The sequence below is a fragment of the Quercus lobata genome, chromosome 4, assembly GCF_001633185.2.
Source record: "Quercus lobata isolate SW786 chromosome 4, ValleyOak3.0 Primary Assembly, whole genome shotgun sequence".
NCBI lineage: Eukaryota > Viridiplantae > Streptophyta > Magnoliopsida > Fagales > Fagaceae > Quercus > Quercus lobata.
This window is the reverse complement of record NC_044907.1, coordinates 54,501,588-54,521,317: the sequence shown is the minus strand read 5'-3', so window position 1 is coordinate 54,521,317 and position 19,730 is coordinate 54,501,588. Positions and strand designations below refer to the sequence as shown.

The window sequence follows — 19,730 nt, the reverse complement described above, 5'->3', positions numbered from 1 at the left end:
TATTTCACACAGAAATAGAAGGACAGATAGTCAAAGAAGTATAGAAATTGCTAGCCACAAGATTCATCAAGCCTATTCAACATTCTCGCTGGTTATCCAACATAGTACCAGTAAAGAAGAAGAACAGCTAGATAAGATGTTGTGTAGATTTCAGAAATCTCAACAAAGCCTGTCCAAAGGACGAGTTCCCATTGCCAAACATGGATTTACTAATAGATTTTGTAACAGTAAGCGCCATGTTTTCGTTCATGGATGGGTTCAATGAATACAATCAGATCAGGATGACACCAAATGATGCGGAGAAAACTGCTTTCAGAACACCTATGGGCAATTTCTACTATACTGTAATGCCCTTCGGGTTAAAAAATGCAGGCGCAACTTACCAACGGGCAATGACGGCCATATTTCACGACATGATGCACCAGGACCTAAAGGACTATGTGGATGACATAGTGGTTAAATCAAAAAGGAGAGAAGAACACTTCTATGTGTTGAAAAGGGTATTCGAAAGATGCAGAGCCTTTAAGCTAAGAATGAACCCCCTCAAGTGCGCATTTAGGGTGTCCTCTGGGAATTCTTGGGTTTCCTAGTTCACAGCAGGGGGATAGATGTGAACCCAATCAGAACCACGGCTATAGCAACTATAAGACCTCTGGTCACGATAAAAGAGTTAAAAAGTTTCTTAGGAAACATCTCATATATTCAAAGATTCATCCCTGGGTTGGCATTAATCACTTCTGCTTTCACCAAGTTGCTTAAGAAGAGGCAAAGTTTTGAGTAGGGGGAAACACAAGAGATGGCCTTCAAGAGGCACAGCAGATAATGATGAACCTCCCCACAGTAAAGGCCCCTGTCCACAAAAAACCATTGCTACTTTACTTGGCCACCAACTTGTATGACATTGGTGCATTGATCGCCCAGGAGGATGGAGGTGGCGTCAAGCAACCAGTGTACTACATCAGTCGTGCCTTAAAAGATGCAGAAACTCATTATCCAAGGGCAGAGAGAGCATGTCTGGCCATTGTATATGCTTCGCAAAGGTTGCGTCATTATTTCTTGGCCTACGAAGTATGGTTGATGACTAAGTCTCATGCCATCAAAGCTTTGTTACAACAACCGATCCTCTCTAGCAGAATATCCCAGTGGTTGTTACAATTGTTATAGTACGACTTAAGAATGGGGACACCTAGGGCGATGAAAAGTCAGGCTATAGCGGATCTATTGGCATAGTTTTCGTGAGAGGAAGAATTCTCGTTGGATGATGAAGTTTCAGGGGAAGTAGCCATGGCAGAAGAGGTTAGCGAACAATGGGTAATGAAATTTGATGGGTCTTCTACTACCTAGTCTGGAGAGGTGAGAGTAGTCTTGTATCATGAAGAAGACAAGGCAATGGCACTGTCGTTCAAACTAGAATTCCCCTGTTCAAACAACACGGTAGAATACGAAGCCTACCTAACCGGGCTAGCCACGACTCTCAAAATGGGAGTCAAACATTTGAGAGTATTGGGAGATTCAAACCTGGTCATCTGCCAGGCCAAGAGAAGCTTCTCCCTAAAAGAGCCCAGCCTAGCCCCATACAGAGCAATGGCCTAGAGGATGGACGAAAAATTCTCAACCTTCAAAATAGAGCATGCTCCAAGGAATGAAAACCGGTTTGCAAATGCATTAGGCGCACTGGGGTCACAAATAATTTTCAAAGGGGATAGCACTAGGATAGAAGTCAGCAAAAGGGAAGAATCCATCATTGAGTTGTTGAAGGAAAGGTTCCGGGAGGAACAGTGCAAAGGGGATTGGCGGATCCCCAGAAGGGAAGTCTTGATAAAGGGAGAAGATGTCGCAGAATTAAAAATACTAAAAGGTTACGCCTTGGTGAGAGAGGAGTTGTACTGCAGGATGCCAGGTGGGGTCTTGTCCAGATGCGTGGGGCAGGAGGAGGCCTAGAGAAAATTGAAAAAAGTACACGACAAGACTTGCGGGTCCTGCGGGGAGGTCAGGCTTTACCGCAGACTCTAAAGGGCAGGCTTCTATTGGCCAAGTATGGGTAAAGATGCAGATCAAGTCCAAACCCAGTGTAGGATCTGCCAGCTTGCGGCAGACAGAGAGGAAAGTTACACTGTATTCATCAGTGAAGACTAGAGAAGCCCTTTCATACAGTACCTAACAGAAGGCATCTTGCCATAAAAGCACAGTGAAAGATACAAGCTTAAGAGGTTGGCAACACGTTACTTTCTGCATAACATGGTCCTTTTCAAAAAAGGATACGATGAAGACCCTTTGAGGTGCGTGGGCCTTGAAGAAGCAAAAGAAATGATAAGAGATGTACATTCAGGGGAATGTGGAGAACACTAGGGGAAGAAAAAACTTTACAGATGCCTGCTGTAGATAGACTACTACCGGCCTACCATGAATAGAGATACGATAGAATTTGTGAAAAAGTGTCATAGTTGTCAAGTACAAGCCAACTTGATTCATACCTATCCGCAGAATTTACATAGCATGGTCACCCCATAGCCCTTCTACACTTGGGGACTAGATTTAGTAAGACTAGTTAATCCACCATCACGTGGATACATATGGATATTAGTGGCTATAGAGTATTTTACTAAGTGGGCGGAGGCAGTACAACTCCGTAAGGCCACAGGAGGAGCAGTGGCAAATTTCATCAAAGAAAATATAATTGTAAGGTTTGGGGTACCCCACAGAATCATCAGTGACAATGGCACACCATTTGTTAACAGTGATGTAAGGAAGATGCTAAAGTTCTACCAAATCAAGAACCATCGGTCATTGCCTTATTACCCTCAAGGGAATGAGCAAGTAGAAGCAACAAATAAAACTCTCATCAAGATTATCAGTAAGATGAGCCAAGAATATATGGGAAGATGGGCGACACACCTGCCAGACGCTCTTTGGGCTTATAGAAATTCACCAAAGTCAGCCACAGGCTTCTCACCTTTTTCCTTAGTCTACGGAACTGAGGTAGTAAGCCTAGCAGAAATAATGACTCCGTCCTTAAGAGTCATGCAAATGTGAGAAAAAGAAAAGGAGGGAGAAGTCTTTGGCAGAAAGGTGCGAAGATCTAGAAGGACTTGATGAAAAGAGAGAAAAGGCCTAGGAACGCAGTCGCAGATACAGACAAAAGATGAATGAAGCCTATGGCAAGATAACCAAGGAAAGAGTGTTCGCAAAAGGAAAACTTGTGTTAAAGGTGGCAGATTATGTCAGGCAAGGCATGGCAAGACCATCTAAGTTTGCACCGAAGTGGGAAGGACCCTTTGTGATAAGGGAAGCACATTAAAGTGGATATTACCGTTTGACTCAAATAGATGGCAGAGACTTAATGGATCCCATCAATGGGAAGTGGCTGAAACGTTATTATGCCTAAGAAAAAGAGTTATGTGGTTGTCCCTTTCTTTTGTCTTGTTAAAAGCTTTTATGTTTCCTTTACTCTTTTTTTTTCTTCAAGTGATTATGTCACAGGACAAAAAAATTGTAACGTGCTTTCATGAATATGTAATGAAAAAGTACGAAGTATTAGCACTATGTCATAGCAATAGTAAAAGTAGTAACAAAGTGTAGCATCATAATTACAAACTCAAACTGTGGTAAACACACGCCAAATAAGTGCTATAGGAAACATATAAGTATTCTGGATGAAGTAATAAAAGAAGGAAAGCAAAAAAGAAGAATAAGGGAACTGTATCATCATCAACGGAGTCCGAAAATGAGAGTCTGATCTCCAAAACAGCTAGGCCCACCAATGTTAGAAAGAAGGCGCTCGCGACGACCCTCCAGGTCTGCCACCTCCTTCTTCAGAATCTCAATTCGGGCATCTATAGCATCAACAGGTGGCTGAACTCTCCTCATAAAAAGGGCTCAGACCTCACGGAGGTGATCTAGAACAAACCCCACAGCAAAACCCACACTGATAAGCTCCTGAATCGTAGCTCTCCATTGCAGGATCCTCTCGATAGAAACGGTGTCAACAAAGCTGTGCTCAATGTCATTCATCACGCATCCCAACATTTTCAAGAAGTGCTCCCTGGCAGAATGGCCAAGACGAAATCCCTACATAAAATCACCACGGCTACTGTAGACCATCTCCAAGTGGGAAACACAGTCCTCGGGAACTCAGAAGCCATAAAAATCCACGTAAAGAGGACCAGAAGCCCAAAAGTCTACAGGGCCCAGGTCATTAACCTCAGGCTGATCAAAGCGGGTGAAGAAGGCTGCAACTTCATTCGTAGGGTCTGGGATGGTGGCAGAACTAGTGCCCACCTCAAATTGGGAAGGGGTAGTGGGAAGTGGACCTATTAAGAAAAAAAAAACACAAGGCAAAATGAGAAGCCATGATCTGGGAAGAAAAGACTTACAAAGAAAAAATGAAGGAGAAGATAAAGGGGAAAGGAAAGTTACTGAGGCTAGCAGGAATGGGGGCTGCAGGTATGGCAGAAACAAGCATTGTGAGTACAGCAGAAACAGGTGCAGTGGGTACGGCAGAAACAAATGCAGAAGGTGTGGCAGGAATGGGCACTATAGGTATGACAGGAGCAGGCATCCCTACGCCTGCTGCGACTCCTGGCCCCTCAAAAGTCTCTGCAAACAGGAAGATAGGCATACAGATGAAAGAGAGTAATGAGCAACACAAATACATATAAGAAGAAAGCAAAAGGGGGAAAAAAGTGAACTTAACAGAAAAGAAGAGAAGACACATACCCATAAAATCAGGCTCGGGTGGAGCACTCTCCTCTTCATCAAAATTAGAAATCCTCTTCTTCAGGATAGGCACATCATTAGGATCCTTAAGAATGTCATCAAACCCCGCAGAGGATAAGTCTGTGTCAAGACCACGTGTAGCAGAACTGGGAATGGAGGATGGAGTAACAACCAGAGAAGAACCGTCCTTTGTAGCCTGGGAGAGAGTCGCAAAAGGGTCATTGGTGGAAATAACAAGTGGCAGAATAGAGGAAGTGGTCTTGATCTGAACGACAGCAGGAGAAATGGCTCTTTCTAGAGGAGCAGGTGTCTCAAAAGAAAGAGGTGTAGTCTCACCAACCTCTTCAGTATGAGTACCTTCTTCTCTGGGTATCGGCTCGGTGGAAGGGGTAGAAGCTTTGGCAGGAATCTTATGCGCAGTAGTAGAAGGAGCAGGTGTTGCAAATGCCACATCGGCACCATCAAAAAAGCCCTCCATGGGTACAACCATGGAGGCAGAGATCTCCTTGGCAGTAGGGCGATATACGGAGAGAGGTTCGGGCTCCTCCTAAAAAAAAAGAATATAAATATGGATGTGAATACCAAAGGAACTATTAACTATATGAGGCAAATAAAAGAAATGTGGCAAAGGGAGCACGTGCGAAGAAAAGAAAGGGAAGAGAAGAAAAGGGACGTACCTCAAACTCTGGCTCATTAAGTAGAATAGGATGGGTGACTGACAAGTCCTCCTTATGCTTAGACTAAAAAAAAAGGGGAAGTTAGCAAGGTTAGTCGCAAGAAAGATAAGAGGTATTTAAAAAAAAAGGGATAACTTACCCTCCGCTCAGCAAGCACAGGATGAAGAGTTGTCTTCCTTTTGCTACCTCGGGTTCTGCTGGCAAGGGGAGCACCTGTAGGTGGCAATGGAGTAGCAGGCTTGGATTTACTGGCAAATTTAAGCTTAGCAGGAGCTTTCTTACTTGCTGCAGGAATGTTTGTCACTTTAACCTTTTTCTCCCAACCGGGAGGATAATCGCCACCATGCCAATACCATCCTTCTTTCTCTTCATCCCATTCAAAGATGGCTGACCGATTATGTTTTCTAGCATGTGCCAAGATAGACTTGGAAGGTAGGAGCAAGCGAGGGTTAACCGAAATTACCATACTGAACCCATCAAGGGGAATAAGAGAGAAACCGCAACTACCCACTAGCTCATTCTCGAATGAAGTCATCACCACTTGCTAATAACCATGCATGGGAGGAGTGTAGAGGCCCTCCCTCAGTGAACCAAGAATTGTAACTGAACTGAAACACTGCCTCCAGAATTCAAAGGCAATATGCCGCAGAAAGGGACAAACCGAAGTAGGAGACTCCATGAGGAAGGAAATATCATCAGGAATATCCTGATCTAACCCAAACTGTCTTCTTACTCGGTTAGCAGGATAATGAATGAACCTGATGCCTTCATCGACTAAGTAAGGCAACCATCTGGCGTTAGTGGCCGCCAAATAAGTGATCCCCGTCTCATCAAAACCAGCCAAGGGAGTAGTAGTCCCAACAGTATCAGCAAACAAACCCATGGCAGAATCTATGCATGTATAATTTGCACTTGAATTTCTATAAACCCTCCAAGAAAAACCAACACCTTCATCAAAAGACTCAACAACAGAATAACTAATAGGCTTCAAGCTAGACCAGCGGAAAGCCAGCGAAAAATCAGACTCAAATCTATCGCAGAATTCAATAATTACCCTCGAACATGATTAGTACTTATCTCTAGCAAAGTGAGCAGGTCTACACTTTGTCAAATATTAGGCACAATGCTCGAATAACAATTGCTGCAGAATAGTACAGTGGATGGAGGAGGTAACTATATGACAGGATCCCGCATGACTCTCGTCACTCTGCAGAATATCTAACTGGACATATAGATGCCCTAAGAACATGGGGGCCAACGGCAGGCTCACCCCGGTAGATATTTTGATGGCTAAACGAAAGTATAAGGGCTTTATGGCATAATGGGGGTGGGACCCAAAAACAAATTTACAAAGCCAAAATGCATCAAAAGTCACACGGTGAGTAGTTACAGAGAACTTAGAAGAAGAACTAACCCAGTATGATAGTTTGGCATTCCCGGCCATCCTCTTCTTCAATTCGGCCTCAATAGCCTCTTCTTCCGTAGAAAATTCTAGAGTGGCAGGATCGGCATCACCAAGGATAGGCAGGAGTAACTGATTAGCCACGTCTTCAAGGGTAACGGTGAGTTTGCCACACGAGAAAAAGAAGGTGTAGGTGGTGGTACACCACCGTCGGACCAAGTGTCGAAGGTTGTAGAGGTCCCGAAAGTTGGACAGGTAGTGAGATGAAACGAAGGCTTTTAGGACACCGGCTCGTTGCAACAACCCCATAAAACCAACATTAGACAACTTTTTATCTACCCATTCTCTCCAACCCAAGGCCGTACCCAACCCAAATTCGAAATGGATGGGCATGAGAAGTGAGATGCCTTGGCGAATGGCTAGATTAGGGATTGAGGAGGCCAACGAAGCCCAAGAGACATCGGGGTTTCGCTGGCAAAGGGAGAGTGAAACGCGACCTGGCGACGGCGGCGCATAGTCGCCAGGAATCTTTGGGAAGTGAGGGTGGACTTCGTACCATGGATCGATCAGAAGGGCGTATTCACTATCAGGGTCGTGTTGTGTCTCTTCCCCAACGGAGTGCTCTAACTCAGAATACTCTGCCTCCTCGTCTACGTTGGGTACGGTGGGAGGGTTGGAAGCGATTTCTTTCCCTTTACAGAGGGAAGAGCCTTGAATTTTCACCGGTGCCATGGTGAGAGGGCTTGACTAGAGTAGATGGGTATGAGTGTTTGAAAAGAAAAAGACAGTGAAGAAAGGGAGACGAAGAGAATGTGTTCTTGGAAAAGAAGAAGTTTGTGTTTAAAGTGCAGAGGGACTCCTCTTTAAATACCCAGGTCATTAATAATGACACAAAGGAAGGTGACGGGTCAGCCATCAGAATGGGATGAAATTAATGAAACGACGGCTATGCTTAAAGAATAACTGCCAAACTGGGAAATTCGAAGAGACAACCCTATTTGCTGCAGGAAAAGAAAAAAAAAATATATTTATATATATATATATATATGAGAAGGGGTCCACTACTTAAAAAGGCCCGCGAAGGAAAAGAAAGAAGAGAAGAAGCGAGGATAGAAACATCTTTTTATTCACATATGAACCGCAGGAGCGCTTTATATGTTCAGGGGGCTAAATGTTGAGGGTCATTTGTGAGAATCCAAGTAGAAAGAAGAAAAGCCCAACAACAAGGGTAGCAAAGAAATGGCAAGCAGATAGCAAAACCATTAGGCCCAAACGACAGGAATAATGTATCACAGGCCCATGAAATGAACAAATGGGCCTTGAAGAGGCAAGTGGGCTTAAAGAAGCCCGAAAAGAGAGAAATAGCATACCCATGGGCAGTATATGATGTAGAAAAGTGAGAAAGGGCCGCCACAGGCCCAAAGTAATGTAAATAAAGAAAGTAAGGGGTTTATGGCAGGCCCATAAACCCCAAGGATGAGAATAAGGTAATTGGGTTAGGGAAGCCCAACGAAGTTAGTAAAAGCCCATGAGAATGCAGAGTTAGTAAAAGGGCCAAGGAAGCCCAAAGAAAGCAAATGGGACAAGGATGCCCAAGAGAAAGACAAAAGGGATACAGGAACTCATAAGTAGGAAAACCAACGGTCATACCAAGCCACTAGGGGAAAGAGTAAATGGCTGGTCTAAAGAAGCCCAGCAGGATCAAGTCATTACAATAGGAATAACATAACAATATGGCAGAAAATAAGGGAAATCAAGAACAGGGCCAAAGAAATATAAGGTCCATTATCAAATAAGACCTAGCTCCTAAGAGGAGTGGGAAATCGAAAAGCAGCCTACATAAAAGGTCAAAGAAAACGGACGACATGCAAGCCTCCAGACCACGGTAGATGAATGGGCAGCAGGCAGATTTTGGACACATATGAAAAGAAGGCACGCGCAAGACCCAGGCACCACTAGACTATACCCAGCCAATACAAAGCATGGTGAGGTCGGGGGTCAGAGATTTAGAGGGCATGGTTTGGTGGTGGGGAGAGGGGAAAAATCTATTTTTGAGGTTCTGGCTCAGGCTCTTTCGAGGAAGTGTCCTGCTGGGATGACTTACTACCTGAAAGGAGCAAGTTGAGATGGAACCACTAGGTACATGCCATGCAGGATAGAGAGAGAGAAAGAACCCAGACCGTAGTAGGAAAGGGTGCTACGGCAAACAAGCAAACAAAATACCCTTCTTTGTCTGGTGATTAGGGGTGGCACACAGATGGAACAGTGATGGTCGGCCAATACACCCAGATCAGACAAAGGAGGTTAAGGGCTAAAACAGTAAAATCCGGTCACGACAGGCACTATAAAAAGAGGATCTTGCCGTGAACAAAGAAACGGAGCAACAACGGGAACCTTAACTAAGAAATAGGAATTTGAAAAGAGAAACCAAGAAATAGAAAAAAAAATGAGTGGGAAGGAAAGAAAGAGAACAACCAGAAAGAAAATAAAGTGAGAATTAGAACGGCAGGCATACATCGGTAGATTGATTCCCTCTCTCCTTCACGAAATCCTGCTTTTTGTGAAAACCACAAGGAGCCTTTGAGCATAAACTATTCAGGTCCGTTTCTCTTAGGGCAGCTAATCTCCACGGCAGGACTTTTTCTGAGAGATTAATTACGTTGAGAAGGAATGTTCTTTCCTCTCTGGCTTTGCTCCTGCGGACCAGATTCTAGTTGATTTCTTCATCTTCTGATTAACCCATACATATTAATATTTGTTCACTTTTGTTCTATTCTTTTCCTTCTGTAAAAGTGATTATTATTGCTGTAATTGTGTTTGAGGGTTGCTTGGTCATTTCCCACTAAGTAGCCAGATATTTTATTTATTTTATTATTAGTATTATTATGTCTGCCACAACTTGTCTGAAATAGCTCTACCTACCGCAAGCGCGTTCTTGGCGAACCTGGCTCAGTTTGCGCACAAGCCGAACCAACTTGAGTTGCAGCTAGACCGATCCCAACTCTCTTATCCAAAAAACTTATGCCTAGTGCCGTAGGAAGCAGCCTAACACCACTAGTATGGCCCACCACTTTACAGTCACTAAAACTATTTTTAAGAAAATTCAGGCACATATAGCGATGAAAATTTTCGTTACTAAAACTATTTCTTAGAAAATTCTGCTACATTTAGCAACAAAATATTTCGTCACTAAAACCAAAAAAAAAAATTGTTGCTATATTTGGAGACGGAAAAATTCATCGCTAAAACTTATTTTTTGTTTTTATTTTTTTTCATGTCTTTGATATTAACCTGTAACTTGTCATTACATTATTAAAACCTCACATTTGAATAACATATTTATTTCAACAACACATTTATAAGAAACGATCCATACATTCCATAATAAGTAAAAATTAAAACAAGTATCCAATTCAATCCATCCATACAAATTGTTTGCAAAACATACAATAACACAAGTTGTTTTATAATAATACAAAAAGTTTAGCATAATATAATTAGGACCAAAAGAAGATGTCCACAAATGTCTTCAAGTAGTGCCAAAAGAAAATGCCTTAAAAGCCACCATTAAAATCGTAAAATAAAAACATTGACTATGTTATAAAAAACATTTCTAACAATGCATTAAGGTAGCCACACCAATGAATTAAAATCAAAACTCCTAATATATAAGTTGTAGAAAGCAAATAAATATAACCCCCCCCCCCCCAAAAAAAAAAAAAGCAAATATAAATTTTCAAGTGTAATATAATATAATTAGTTTCAAATAATGCATTAAAAAAAGTAGTCACACCATGTAGTGCGGCTCACTAAAATTCATCACTAAAAGTACATTTTGTTGTAGTGTTTGATTGACTAGGAAGACTCTGACAAACTTTATTTCAACATTGAAGGAACCCCATCTAAAAGTGACCCATATGAAATTTTGGATCTAGTTGAGAAAACTATAATTTTTGGACAAGTTGCTGCCAAAGAATTTGTGTTAGAGAACCAGATAAGCGGAGAAGAAGAATAGTTAGAAGAACGTCACTACAGGGATAGACGTGGCAAAACGGGCGGGTCGGGTCGGGTTCGGGTCGGGTCAATCGGGTTTGCGGGTTAAACGGGTCACGGGTCACGGGTCAAAATGGGTCATTTTTAAAACGGGTCAATCGGGTTGCGGGTCAAACGGGTCGCGGGTTGAGTCGGGTCGTGAGTCGGGTCGAGTTGACCCGTATTTTTCAAACAATTTTTTTTTTTTTTTTTTGGAAATAGATGCAATCTGTCAATTGTTTATGAGTTCTTTAATTGTGATTAGATTCTCACTAGTGATATTGTTACCAATTACCACTAAACACTTGAATTGATACCCAAATTTGGTGCAACTCCTATTCCAGCTTTCTAGAAACTAATCTTGGTATAATTGTCAATCTATTTAAAGTAGGAAGAGAAAATAAAGGTGGCAAGTAAAAAATAACAAACTATAATGGAGTACATAACATATTAAGTAAAAAAGAATAAGTAAATATTTTATAAAAATTACACCTCAATCTAAATCTACTCAACATTGGTAAACGTGGCAAAACGTGCGGATCGGGTTCGGGTTCGGGTCGGGTCAATCGGGTCGCGGGTCAAAACGGGTCATTTTTAAACGGGTCAATCGGGTTACGGGTCAAACGGGTTGCAGGTCAAACGGGTCGGGTCAAAACGGGTCTGACCCGTTTTGCCATGTCTATACAGGGAGCAAACCCACCAAGCACTGCTTCAAAGTGATGTCGTTTCACTGCTTTAGGGACATCACACCGTTTCGCATTCTATATTGGATGAGTCTACAACATTAACTCCAAAAGAATCTGAAACTATAGTGTACAAATCTATTTCCAAGCCTAATCCTGATCCACCTTTTATTCAATCTAAGTCAGGCCCATGTGTTAGACAAACTGCTAGGAAATCTATAAGGCCTCAAACAAAACTTCCAAGCCCACTTCATAGGGCCATTAATAGTTGGGAGTTATTCAAGCCTTGAAACAAGTCCACTAGCAAGCCCCACTTGGAGTCCAATTCGTCAAACTCATCCTGAGTCTCTAAACTTGAATAAAAAATTGGCAGATTCACTTGACTTGGAAAATTTTTACCGCACTAACAACGATAAAAGAGAAGTTTCTCCTCGTTTTCAAGCCCGAAACAACAAGAATTTAAACGGTAAACAAGTTAAAGGTATTTCTAATCCTCATAGAAAAAGAAATTTTAGCAAATTTGAGAGAGGAGTCATCAAGATCCATAAGACAATGGCGCAAATTAAGTTCCTCACAATACAAGGGAAGGTATGTAAAATTATTTATGGATATCCGTGGCAAAACCCAAGAAGAGCATATAGGAGGGGATACATGAATGATTACAAGTGTCATTTTATGTAATAGTTTTATAATTTCTTTTAAATAGTGTGCTTATATATAATTGCGTTTTATATTTTTCAAAGACAATATAAGAATTTTTATTGTACTTAATTTGCTTATATAATACTAAGTTTGGTGTGATTATTAATTCTATTTTGTTATCACATTATGCATATTTTTTATAATTTTTTTGGGTTCTATATTTAACCAACCGCAGACTAATGCAGTACATGGGAATATATATAAATATTATGTAATAGGGTGTAATATATAAAAAAGTAACACTTACTTCAAGTATTGTCATTTATTTGTTAGATTTGTCCAAGTATTTTTTTTATCTTTACAAATATATCATTTTATTATTTTTTTGTGTTTGATTAATATCTTTTTAAGGTGAACCATATCATTCTAACTTCTGCTAATTCTAACTTCTGCTGTAGTGTGTTATATTTACCTAATATACAACTAAACTTTATAAGTTTCAAATTAATTATTCAAAATTTTCATCTCTTAAGGAATAAAGAGATTGTCATGATAATCAAAACTCATCACAAAATTACAATGTTATCTTAACCAAAATTAAAATGAAACTAAAGGAATAAAAGATAGACTTTATAATAATTTGTTATTGAAAAAATTGGTAGGCATATTCAAAATCATAACCATGTAGATTGTTTTTTAGTATAAACTCAAATTCCTAAAAAAAAAATTCAACCAAAACTATAAAAGAGAGAGAGAAGACTTTATAATGGGAAATTGAAAAAATACAATACCAAAACACTTAAAAAAAATTAAAAAAAAAAAAAACATCACTCTTAATTAGAGTTATAAGAAAGAACAAAAACTCACCAAATAAAAGTAGAGAGAGAGAGAGAGAGAGAGAGAGAGAGAGAGAGAGAGAGAGAGAGTACTCACAATTTTTGTGTGGGAAAAATATGTATTGAATGGAAGAAATGATATCATATTTATTCAAAATAAAATGGGAAGAAGAATAACCAAATTATAAGAAAGAGAAAAGAATGAAGTGTAATGGTGAAGTAGAAAGTAGTGGGGGAGGTAAAGAGGCAAAGAGGGAAGGGAATGATAATCAAAACTCATCACAAAATTACAATGTTATCTTAACCAAAATTAAAATGAAACCAAAGGAATAAAAGATAGGCTTTATAATAATTTATTATTCAAACAATTGTTAGGCATATTCAAATTCATAACCATGTAGATTATGTTTTGGTATAAACTCAAATTCTTATTTCCAAAAAATAAAAATAAAAAATAAAAAAAAGCAAGTATTACCCAAACAAAATTCAACCAAAACTATAAAAGAGAGAGAGAGAGAGAAGACTTTGTCATGGGAAATTGAAAAAACACAATACCAAAACACACATTAAAAAAAAAAATTCATGATAGAAGATTTGGACATATTAGGATTAATTGTCCTAATTATAATAATAGTAACAAAAATAATGAATCAAGCAGATTATAATGATAATTGAACCATCATTAGACAATTGGTGGATTGATTCAGCCGCGACTCCTCATATAGCAAGAAGTAAAGAATTATTCATTGAATTGAAGGAAAAGAAGATAGGAGAAAATAAAGTCTATATGGGAAATAATACTTATAGTGATGTATTAGGTGAAGGAAAATGTAAATTATCATTTAATGGTATTGTTTTAATTTTAGGTGATGTTTGTAGGAATCATATTTATGTTTCTACAAGATTAAAAAAAAAAAAAGGATTATGAAATTAAGTTAAAGTCCAGTTGTGTGACTATTTGTAAGGGTAATGTAAAACTCAAAGGAGTAAGAATTGATGATATGTATGTATTTAACAATAATATTTATAATAAAGATTCTATTTGCTATTACTTTGTTGTGTCAAATTCTTCTTATTTGTGGCATCTTAGATTAGGACATATTAATAAAAATAAAATAGACTGAATGAGTAAAAATGGTTTATTACCTAATCTAAACACTGAAAATTTTGATGTTTGTGAATCATGCATCAAAGGAAAGATAACATCAAAGCCTTTTGCTAAACATTGGCAATCTTTAGAGTTATTAGAATTAATCCACTCAAATATTTGTGGATCCTTGAGAACCAAAACACACAAAGGAATGAAAAACTTTATCACCTTAATTGATGATTATTCATGATATAGATTTATTTATCTAATCAAACACAAATCTGAAACACTTCAAATTTTAAAAATTATAAAACTGAAGTAGAAAAACAATTAGAACAACCAATTAAAATTATCAACAATGATAGATGTGGTGAGTATGAAACTTTTGATGAGCTTTGTAAGGGGGAAGGAATTAGGCATATTTACACTATGCTTTACCAACCTCAAGAAAATGGTATAGCTGAAAGACAATAGAACTCTAATGGAGATGTCAAGATCGATGGTGGCTCATTCAAAATTTCCACTCACTTTTTGGGGGGAAGCTTTGTCAACTACCACATATTTATTAAACAAAGTTAATACAAAATACAAGGATCTTACACCTTATGAATATTGGACTGATCACAAACCATATTTATCAAACTTAAGGATTTGGGGATTCAAAGCTCATGTACTAATACCGAAACCATTAAAAGATAAATTAAAAGGGAAGACATGGGAGTGCAAATTTATTGGATATGTTCAAAATTATAGTGGTTATAGATTTTATAATCAAGAAAATGGATTGATAAAAAGTAGGGATGCTATTTTTCTTGAAAGCACCAATCAAATTACACCACTTGAAGAGATAAGGTTACTAAAAGACCTTCATAATGAAAATCATGATCAATATATGGATGCTTCTGAAAGTGGGAACAAAAGAAAATTAGATAAATTGATACCTGATCAACAAGCCTTTGATCTTGAGAAGAGTGGGAGTAAAAGGATTAGACGACCATCAACTGTGCTTAAAGATTATTATTTGTTTAATATAGAGGAAAATTTAAGTGAGGACCTAGCTAATTATGGACAAGCAATGGCATGCAATGATTCAAAACAGTGGCAAGATACTATGATGGATGAATTAGAATATCCATCAAGAAAAATAATGTCTAAGAACTAATAGTTTTACCAGATGGAAGAAAAGCCATTGGCTGTAAATGGGTTCTAAGAAAGATATTTAAGGCTGACGGTAGTTTAGATAAATATAAAGCAAGATTGGTGGCTAAAGGGTTTACTCAACAACCCTGTGTAGACTTTGTTGATACATATTCACTACTAGCTAAATTTGCTTCAAATAGAATTATTATGTCTATTGTGGCGAGAATGGATTTAGAATTGCATCAACTAGATGTCAAAACATCTTTTCTTAATGGTGAATTAAAAGAAGACATTTAGATGTTACAACCAGAAGGTTTTGAAATAAAAGGACATGAAGATAAAGTTTACAAATCAAAAAGATCCCCGTATGGACTCAAACAATCTTCTAGACAGAAAATGGTATTTAAAGTTCCATCAAGCAATATTGGAGATAGGTTTTGAGATGAGTCCACTAGATCACTGTGTTTACGTATGGAGGTACTACAATGAATTAAAAATAGGCATAAATGCACTTTTAGTCCCTTGTTTTGACCTAATTTTTATTTTGGTCCCTATATTTTATTTTTACCACTTTTAGTCCCTAAACCAATTAACGCGTGACATTTAAGTCCTTACCGTTACCTAACTAACAGAAAATACTGACGTGGCTGACAGCATAGTAAAATAATAATTAAAAAATCTATTTTGGCAATAAAAAATTGCCACATCAGCGTCTAAATTTAAAAAAATTAATTTATTAATTTTAACTAAATGAAAAAAAAAAAAAAAAAAAAAAAAAAAAAAAAAAAATCTTAGGAAGAACATGATGAAAACAAGAACTCCAACCCAAATCAAAGAACTCAAGAACACAAACCTAAACACATAATTTTCTTTCTTGACCCGTGACTGCCCTCAAATCACAACCACAAATCTACTGGAATCTGCCACAAAACTATCAACTATCCACTTCAAATCCAAAACAATAAACCCATCCACTAACCACACAAACCCATCGGAGCAAACTACCCCACCCAAATTTGATTTAAAAATAAAATAAAATAAAAAAACTCAGCTAGTCTAGGCGCCATTCCTCTTTGATCTGAGAACGAAACCCATCACCAAACTCCAATCTGTGAATGAATCCCACCACGAAACTCCGATCTGTGCCATCACTGAAACCCACCACCAAACTTCAATCCAGCCACCAACCATTACCAATCCAGCCATCGACCGACCCAAACTTTGATCTGTGCCATCACCAAAACTCCACCACAGACACTGATCACCACAAACCCACACCCTCCACCACACTGATCCGTAAACTCAGACCTCCACCACACCAATCCCCACAAACCCTCACCCTCCACCTCACCACAACAAGTCAGCAACACCATATGCACAGAAACCCACAAAAAAAAAAAAATGCCAAAAGAAGAGACCCATTGATTTAAGAGAGGAGCTTGAGGCATATGAGTTTGGGTTTGGGTTTGAGCAAAATCAAGAGATAAAGAGAGTTCAAGAAGGCTAAGCACCAAGATTGGGGGAGAAAGAAGAAAAAGAAGAAGAAAGAAAGAAGAAAAGGAAAGAATGGAGGCAGACAATGATCTGGGGAAGAAAAAGAAAAAAGAAAGAAGAAAACAAAAAAGAAAAAGAGTACGGTGCTTGTGTATCTGATGAACCCAAGAACCCAAGCATCGTATCAAGAACACAAGCACCATTGTTTTTAATCTGTTTCATTTAGTTAAAATTAATAAAATAATTTTTTTTTTTAAATTTAAATTCTGACGTGGCAATTTTTTAATGCTAAAATAGATTTTTTAATTATTATTTTACTGTACCGTCAGCCACGTCAGCATTTTCTGTTAGTTGGGTGATGGTAAGGACTTAAATGTCACGCGTTAATTGGTTTAGGGACTAAAAGTGGTAAAAATAAAATGTAGAGACTAAAATAGAAATCAGGTCAAAACGTAGGGACTAAAAGTGCATTTACGCCTTAAAAATATTATCATCATATGTTAAGGATATATTATTAGCTAGAAATAGTCCAAATATGATGATAAAGACAATGTCTTTCCTAGTATTAAGATTTGAAATGAAAGATATGGGCACTGCTACATATGTGTTAGGAATTAAAATAACTAGAGATAGAAATGCAAAATTATTATATATGGATCAAGAGAAGTATTTGGAGAAAATACTCAAGAAATTTAATATGGCTGAATCTAAAGCTTTGAGTACACCTGTAAATAAAGGAATTATATTAAGTAAAAATATGTACCCTAAAGATTAAAAAAGAACAAGAATTTATGGAAAATGTTCCCTATGCCCAAGTTGTAGGCAGTTTAATGTATGCAATGACTAGCACAAAGCCAGGCAATTGTCATGTGGTAGGATAAGTATGTAGATATCAATCTAATCCTAGAATGGCATATTGGCAGGCAGTCAAAAGAATTTTTAGATATCTTCAAGGCATTAAAGGTATGAAATTATGTTTTGGAATTATTTATCTAGAAGTAATAGGGATATATAGATGCTGATTTTGTAGGAGATGTAGATAATAGAAAATCTACTAGTGGTCATGTATTCCTATTTGGTGGAACAGTTATTTCTTGGTTAAGTAAGAAACAAGGTTGTGTTGCAAAACATACCATGGAGGCAGAATACATATCATGCAGCACAACAGTAAGTGAAGCAGTTTGGATTAAACGATTTGTCAATAGTGTAAAATTAGGTATACCAAATAGACCAATCGATGTGTTTTGTGACAAGTCCACTATCTTGTTAATAAAAAGTGGAGCAAATAGCTCTAAAGGCAAACACATCTAAAAAAATTATCACTATATTCAAAATATAGTGGAAAGGGGTGAAATACGAGTCCATTTTATCCCCTTGAGCGAGATTGTGGCCAATCCTATGACCAAAGGATTGACTCTAGATAGATTTAGAGTGCATGTAGGAAATATGGGACTTATGGATCCAAAAACCTAGGTGGGATACTACATGTAGTTGTATAGATGGAAGGACTAGAGACGCCCTGAGAACATGGCTATGTAGCTTCTGCTTTGGGGACACAATTGATCAGCATTAAGCAAAATAGCATTGTATGAGAAGTTAGTGTATGAATGTAAATACCACTAATGTGCATCGTACATAACATAGCTTGTACAATGAAAAGTCGCTGAAGTCATATGAGAAGACCTTCAAGATACTGGCTTAGAGGAAGTATTAAGCGATTCAATGCAGGTTAACACATGTCTAGCGTGTGTGGCTAAAGGACATTGGTCAGCAGTGCAGGTGTGGACTGAGATTCCCAGCTACGTGTAGTGACAAATGTCCCACATGTTCGATGCCATTCATTTGAAATAATAGTGAGTGATACATCCAGAGTATACTACAAGAGTGGTATATAACAAAGGGTGTGGTCAGTGGTACGTGACGAGATGTGTACACAATTTTTCTAGAGTCAGCCACTGACGCCAATCTATGAAGAACATAGATGAGAATCAACATTGGACAATACCACGGTGGCACCATAGTAAATGTTGATTGTAGTTAACACCACTAGTTATGGTGCAATTAAGTGAGAGGTGTTAGTATATAATAGTGATAGGTGATCACACCATAATATGGTGCACCCTCACTTATATAATAACCCCCACTTAATAGATGGTGTTGCTTTACCAACCTACAGTAGAGAATTAATTAAGCGTTAAAGTTAGTTATTTACTAAAGAGTTGTGTCTCTTAGATAAGATACAACACTTGGTAAATAGACATATCTCTTGCCAATAGGTATGAAGGAATCTATAAATACTGGGACTCCTCATTCATTGTTACGTTACATTTTTATTCTCTTTTTGTCTCTATTAGTGATTCCCAATCTAACGACATTATCATACACAATAAGAGACCATTAAAACAATCATTATGTAATGGGGAGGGGAAAAACTAAGTCATATTTCATAATCTAACCAAAAATACCAAAATCCAAACCAATCCAACCAAAATACCTAAAACTAAGTCATATTTCATACACAAATTTTGAAAAGGGGAGGGGAAAAACTTTACCCATGATGGTCTGATATTGGCAGGTATATGACTAAACGTTGGGTGGTTTTCTAACGAATTCTCAGATTTATCTTCCTTTGTATTTATCTTTGTGTGCCTGTGGTTTTTACTATTTGAGGCTGACAATGGTATAGACGGTGGTGGGAAAACAATCGGGCGATGAGGGAGCTCATTTATTTTCTCTCTGTGTCTTACTCTATGTCTCTCTCTCTCAATCTTTTAACCTTTTTGTGTTATAAACGTTGTGTGTTTTAAGTGGTTTATGTTATGCTTAACCAAATAGTATAAATTTGTCTTTTGGTTGTTTTTGAGGTGTTATTTGAGAAGTAAAAGTGAGGTTGGTTAGGAACATTAAGTATGCAGATGTCTTTATGGGAGATAATTTAGGATTAGACTTCTGAAATTCCAATTTTACGTAGTATTTGATATTCCAATTTTACGTAGTATTTGATATGATATATTATGA

The 19,730-nt window shown here is 38.2% G+C and overlaps 1 protein-coding gene across 1 annotated transcript; it reads right to left on the bottom strand.

Moving 5' to 3' along the window:
* Window positions 1-4,131: 4,131 nt before the first annotated feature.
* LOC115985467 (flocculation protein FLO11-like) lies at window positions 4,132-5,859 on the bottom strand. Its single transcript, XM_031108408.1, has 5 exons — window positions 5,533-5,859; window positions 5,394-5,456; window positions 4,717-5,263; window positions 4,417-4,596; window positions 4,132-4,310 (listed from the first exon to the last, which is right to left on the bottom strand). The coding sequence occupies exons 1-5, from the start codon at window positions 5,857-5,859 to the stop codon at window positions 4,132-4,134; spliced, it is 1,296 nt and encodes a 431-aa protein (XP_030964268.1).
* Between the last annotated feature and the right edge of the window lie 13,871 nt (window positions 5,860-19,730).